Genomic DNA, 6521 nt, shown 5'->3' on the forward strand with positions numbered 1-6521 from the left:
AAACACGTTTCTTTTCCAAAATATAAATAAATGTTCAATGTTTATTGGGGGGGTTGTGGCGAAAATTATATCTTAATAAATATTTCCATATCCGAAATATCGTAGGATTTAAGAACTTTTTCTTTGTATATGAATTTTGTTTTTACATACATAAATATTAAATTAAACACAGAAGATTAGAAAATTATTTTTGTAACAGTTTACGAAAATCAGCATTGCTTTTGGGTGCCTCAGATGTGCCGGAAGCTGTTGGCGGCGTTAATGACGCAGATTTGGCAGATACCACCGAATTATTTGTCAAATTTTTACGCACAGCCATGGGTATGAGCGACATACGAGGTTTCTGTTCGAAAACTTTGTTGCGTTTTGGTGCTAGTCCCAACATTTTGGGATTAATAGCTGCACCACTAGTGGAGGGTTTGGGAGGAGGAGCAGAAATGGCCACAGATATCTGTAAGGTAAAAATTTTGTGTGAGTTTTTTTTTAACTCTAAGTGTCTGCATTTTACTAACCGAATGTCCTCTTAAGTCTTTGCCATTTAAAGCTAAAACTGCTTTGCCAGCGGATGACTCCTTCTGATATTCCACATAGGCAATTTGTTTGAATTTACCAGATCTATAATGAAAAAGAAATAAAATTTTGAAGACTAGCATTGATTGACTGTGTTTGAAAAACTTAACACTTACTTATGGTACACCAATCTAACATCCTTTAATGGTCCAAATGGTTTGAATAATTCTTCCACTTCTGCTTGAGTTGCATCAGTTGGCAAACTTTTTACAAAAAGTTTTTGAAGTTCCATTTCGGCTAAAAGAAAAGAAAAAATATCATAATGCAAAAATCATTAAAATGGCCCATATACAGGAGAATGAAAAAGGTTTTTTTTTCCATTTCAAACATTTCATTAAAAAAACAGGGGATGCTTCTCTCATTAGAGCTGGCAAACTATCGGTAATCGCAACATTCGATATTTTCGAAATTATTTTTAAATAAATATCGATATTTTCTTTGATTTCCTATCACCTTTATTTTGAAACATACAGCACACTTATTTTTGGTCAAATTGGTACATGTTTAGATATAGCTCCCATATAAACCCATCTCCAGATTATACTTCTTAAGCCTCTAAAGGGCCGAGTTGGCTGAAATTTTGCTTGATGACTTTTAGTATAGCCTCCAAAATCTTTGCTAAGTACGATCCGCATCTGTCTATTTTCTATGCCGACCCCTAACGGCGTGACGCATAGCGATACCACTTGGTAGAGAAGTTTTAACATGGCAGGATACCTCACAAATATAGCCAGTATTAGTAAGGATATTACCACCGCAGATGTTTCTGATGTTCATGCCGGAATTTGATCCTCTGCGCTATGGTTGGCATGTCCGCCTATGACGGACATCATTGCGATTAATTATAGCAACCCGCGTATGACCACTTCGATTTAAAAATTTCTTTCCAAAAAATGTTCGTGGGCAAATTTGCATTTGCATTTGCATCAGGGATGAGAAGTCTTGCTGCTGAAATTTGTGGATTAGTCTTGACTTAGACTAATTAGAGGCCGACAGTGAGGAAAATCAACCACTACGTGTACTGCATAATCTTTATGTGGCCAAATCTGTCCTACTTCACTAAAAGACGATCAAGCGAAAATGAGGACTACTTTAGTTGACTGTGGCTAATCACCGGAAAAAAAAAATCCGAGCGTTTTGTTGCGTTTTGGTGCTAGTCCCTACATTTTGGGATTAATAGCTGCACTACTAGTGGAGGGTTTGGGAGGAGGAGCATAAATGGCCGCTGACGATACTAAGGACCTACAATATAAGCAGTCGTCTCCTTTTGCTGCATAGCTGATAAGAATGGGGCCCAGTTTTGAAATGATCCACGTTTAAGTCGGGTTTATTTACAGGGATCGATATAGGGATTCCTGGCTAAGCTCCGCTCTTACTCCGCATACCTGCCGCCAAGTAAGGGAGGAGCTCATTAAGTGCAATTGGAGGATGATTCAAAGACCAGAAAGGATTTATCCGGACGCAGAGAAGAAATCGAACTTGCTGTGGCTAGTACCCCAGCCCAGCAAGGGTAAAGGCGGACAATTCCACAATCCCATGGCAGCCGGTTGTACGTACCGGATTGGTCCGAGGGAGTCTTTAATTTTTAAGGGCTGCCGCCTCAGTGTACAATACACTGCTACAACAACGGGCAACTCCAAAGGGTATTTTAAGCACGCATCTGCCGTGATGGCTTAATCCTGCAGGGCTCTTAACCCCGGGTGAATATAATGCGTCTACCAAAACCCCCATACATAACCGAAACCAGCATGAGTACCAATTCGATATTACGTTTTTTGGGCGTGATATCCTCCTTGTTAAGGAGCCGATCACTACTTCCGATCTATGGGTTTAGGCACCCGGTTGACTAGATGCAACACCACACCGAACATTGAAATGCTCTTCCTGCGATTTAAGGTATAAACCACCACGTTGATCCCAACTGGCGCCTGACCATAGTCAGGCTGGAACCGAAGTGCCAGGAGATCCTGACTCCCGTGGTATCAGATTAAGGTCTCTAGGTTGTTTCAATGTTACTTTATAAAAACAGAGAATCTTACGGTCTGCAGCCGGACAATATCCGGAAAATTGATTTTCATAGAAAAATTCATTTAAATTTTAATTTTTTATAAAACTCTTCGTTGAAATGAAATTTTTGGAAAAATTTTGTTGAAATCGATTTTTAGAAAAAAATTTTCCGAAATTAAATTTCACAGAAAATTTTGTTAAATTTAATTTTTATAGAAAATTTGATTTTTATAGAAAATTTAATTTAAATAGATTTTCATAGCAAATTTCGTTAAAATTGTTTTTCGTTTATATGGAGATATTTTCGAAAACTGATTTTTAAAGACATTTTCATCGAAATTTGATTGTCATGGATAATTTTGTCAAAATTAGATGTTCATAAAAAATTTCGTCAAAATTGTTTTTTTTTTGAACATTTTGAAAAAAAAAAAATCAGAAATTTTATAAAAAAAAATTATTAGATTCTACAATAGCTTACCTGAGTACTTGAATTTCTGCCTTTGCTCTTTATCCCTTAGGACGCTGGATATAAACACAGGTCGACCACTTAAGTCCTTGCGATCCATTGCTAACGCTTTTTCCACATCCGCCTAGTATTCATAAAAAAATTTCAATTTTTAGCTGCTGCCTAAACAAACCTTCAAATTACCTTACCTCACTGGCCAATTCTGCATAACCAAAGCCACGACTTCGACCATTGCCTGAACGTATTAATTCTACATTGACAATATTCAACTCTGGCAGTGATTTGCGAATTTCATCCTCTGCTAGATTGTAGTCTAAATTCGATAGAAATATACGCAGATGGTCTTTGGATAAATCGATTTCCTGATTCTCGTGTTCCTTAAAAGCAGTTTGGTTTTCCTTTTTAGCTGAGCTATGAGCCTTGGGCTTTTCTTTGTCTTCCACTAATTTTGTTTGTTTGGGAGGAGGAGGAGGAGCGCTGACATCGTTTTGAGTTGATGAAGATTTTCGTTTAGTACCTTTAGTTGCGTTTTTTACAGGTTTTTGGTTATACGAACTCTGATGGTAGTTTAGCTTAAATCTATTGCACTCTTTTAGACAATTATTGAGTGATTTCACTGTGCCATTGCAGCGTTCAAATCTTTCCCAGGCTGAAGCTATCACCAAGGGATTGTCCAAGCCTGGAGTGTTTAAAGCTTTGCTAAATAGCCTACATACAATAAAAAAACAAAAAAATTAGAAAACAAATATTTTTCTTGTAAAAGGTGATAACCTACTTTCTAGTGGACTCCAAGTCTCTTCTCATTTCCAATAAAACATATTCTATCCATAGACCGGATTTTGTGGAATTTTCCGCACTCTCTGCACATAAGAAATAATTTATGAGTTTTGTTTTTTGTTAACAACATTTCAAATTTCTCTTACCCATAACGGTTGTCCACAGTTCTTTACCCTTCTTGGGATCTTGCAGTGGTCCATATTCCAAGCGACCCCAAAATTGTAAAATCTCACAATTACAATCGGCCAATACTCCCCATTGTTGACCCAATATAGTCCATGCCAAATTAAAGTTCTTCCTTACAATATCACATTCATCCGCATCCGACCAGTCGGTGTGGCGTCTTAAATATGTCAAATATTCTAGCCAAACTGCCACTGCGGGCTCCGGCGTCTGAAAGCCTGCCGCTGCTGCGCTTTCCAATACCTCCTGTACAACAGTCTTGGGCCTATCCAATTTTTCCAAAATTTGCATACGTTTTATATACAACTCTGCAGACCAGGTACAATTTCGCAAAGCCCTCTGGCAAATGTCATCCGGCGTTTGTTCGAACAACGGCAATCGTTGCAGATCCTTAGGACGACCAAATTCATCACGATAATCAATGAAATTGATGTACTTTAACCAGCAGTCGGCATTTAAGCAACACTCGGCTACCATACGTTCGTAAATGGTCTGCAGGACATTTTCATCCAAATACTTATCCGAGTCTTTGATATAGTCAAAGTAAACCTCTCCTCTCTCACGGTAAGAGTTTGCAGGCAAAGTTTGTAATTTCTCTTCGTAGGGTAGTATTTTTTTCAAATGCTCCTTGGCTTTGAAATATTTGACATCAATGTCTTCCCAATTGATTTCCATTGCGGAGAGAGCCTCCTTATTTTTCTCATAGTAGACTTTAAATTCAATATAGGTCTCTTCCATGTGATACAAGGGATAGCGCAACTCGCTAATAAAACTGTTAATATATTCCTCGAGATTTTGTTCACTGGAAAATTGTTTTCTATATAGCCTAAAAAACTGTTGGCCATTGTAACAGCTCAAACCGTAGGTGCCTAAAATTTCTCGCCAAACTTCAGTAGCATCTGCGCAACGATTTGCAAAGCTGGCATATGCTAAAGCCAGGTCACAAGCTGTAAATAAAAACAAAAAAGTCATGCAAAGATTTTTAAAAGATAATACCTTAGCATATGAGTTTGTCCCAACTTACAGTAATAATCTGCCAAAGCTTTTCGGAATATATCTTTGACTTGTTGTATTTCGCTCTCAGATTGGGCCAAGGTTTGTTCTACGCCTATATAGCGCTGCCATAATTCCGGAGTTAAGGGATACACATTGGAAAACATTTTATAGGCTCTCCTTATATTGTCCAAATCACCAGTGGTGCTAAAAGTAAAAAAACAAAAACGTTATTTAAGTCCACATGACCATATCGTCAACATTCTCCAGTACTTCTACTTACTGTGACAATTCACATAGCCGCACATATTTATCGTAGGCATATTGATTGCTTGCCAACTCTTGCAGTATTGCCTGGAATTCCTTGAGAGATTTAATTTCTTCATCTTCCTCTTCATCGTCTTCGTCATCATCATCATCTTCGTCATCTTTATTAAGGTCACTGTCCTCACTATCATCAATGACCCCACCATCAATCACATCAGCTCCCGCTATTTCTTTATCTAGCGACATATCTTCATCATCGCCATTTCCCAATTCTATAGGAATTGGGCCATTCAAAAGCGAATTATCTTCCATTAACTCTACCACAGAAGGTGGCCGTAGCACTGAAAGTGAAATATTTGTCTTGGCTCCATCGTTTTCATCATCAGATTTGAGTAGCGCCTCTTCCTAAAAAATTGTTGGGTTTCATAGGAGTATTAGTGTGATTTAAGTGATGGTCAGTTTGCCATTATCTTACCTCGGCCTCATCGATTTCCTCCTCAAGGATTTTAGTGTTCGTTTCAGTGATGTCCATCCCAAATCTACCCTGTTCCAAAGAGGTTGTTTGGTTTATCCTGTTCTAAAGAGGTTTCGACTAATCGATTAATCGACTTTGTCGAAGTCGACTTTTGGTGGCTAAAAAAATCGAATATCGATTATTGCTTGTAAAGCGCAGTATGCACCTCTGGCAAAGTTTTCGCTTCGAGAATTTTTCTTGCAACTACGAATGAAAATGTGTTTTAATAGCTGCATGCAACATGAAACAAAGTTATGTGCAAATAAAAACGACTAATTACAGCACAATAAGTGCAACTAACGTGTTTTGGTATGGAAACAAAAATATTTAATCGCTGTTAAATACCGCTCGCGGAACAATGAAAAATTTGAGCAGAATAGAATCAACCCTATAGGTGGTACAATTGGTATAAATATGGCAACTCTGAAAGTTGTACACATCGTGCGCGAAAAATGTAATATGAAAAACAGATTTTGGAATAAATATGCAATTCATTCGATTAAAGCGAGCTTTTATTTATTTAATTGCTGTTAAATACCGCTCGCGGAACAATTAAAAATTTGCGCAGAATAGAATTAACCCTAAGGATGGTATAACATGATATGTATTCTATGTTTTATGTTTTTATGCTATGTTTTTACAAATATGGCAACTCTGAATGTTGTACACATCGTGTGATGTATGCGAAAAATTTAATATGAAAAATAGATTTTGAAATAAATATGTAATTCATTTGATTAAAGC

General features: G+C 37.4%; 1 protein-coding gene across 1 annotated transcript; it reads right to left on the reverse strand.

Moving 5' to 3' along the window:
- Positions 1 to 19: 19 nt before the first annotated feature.
- On the reverse strand, positions 20 to 5866 carry LOC106085496 (squamous cell carcinoma antigen recognized by T-cells 3). Its single transcript, XM_013249768.2, has 10 exons — positions 5739 to 5866; positions 5280 to 5668; positions 5028 to 5203; positions 3967 to 4950; positions 3819 to 3903; positions 3232 to 3751; positions 3056 to 3167; positions 687 to 807; positions 513 to 615; positions 20 to 451 (listed from the first exon to the last, which is right to left on the reverse strand). Exons 1-10 carry the CDS (start codon positions 5793 to 5795, stop codon positions 185 to 187), a joined length of 2814 nt encoding a protein of 937 aa, XP_013105222.2. The 5' UTR covers positions 5796 to 5866; the 3' UTR covers positions 20 to 184.
- Positions 5867 to 6521: the final 655 nt, after the last annotated feature.

The sequence above is a fragment of the Stomoxys calcitrans genome, chromosome 4 (genome assembly GCF_963082655.1).
Source record: "Stomoxys calcitrans chromosome 4, idStoCalc2.1, whole genome shotgun sequence".
Lineage (NCBI taxonomy): Eukaryota > Metazoa > Arthropoda > Insecta > Diptera > Muscidae > Stomoxys > Stomoxys calcitrans.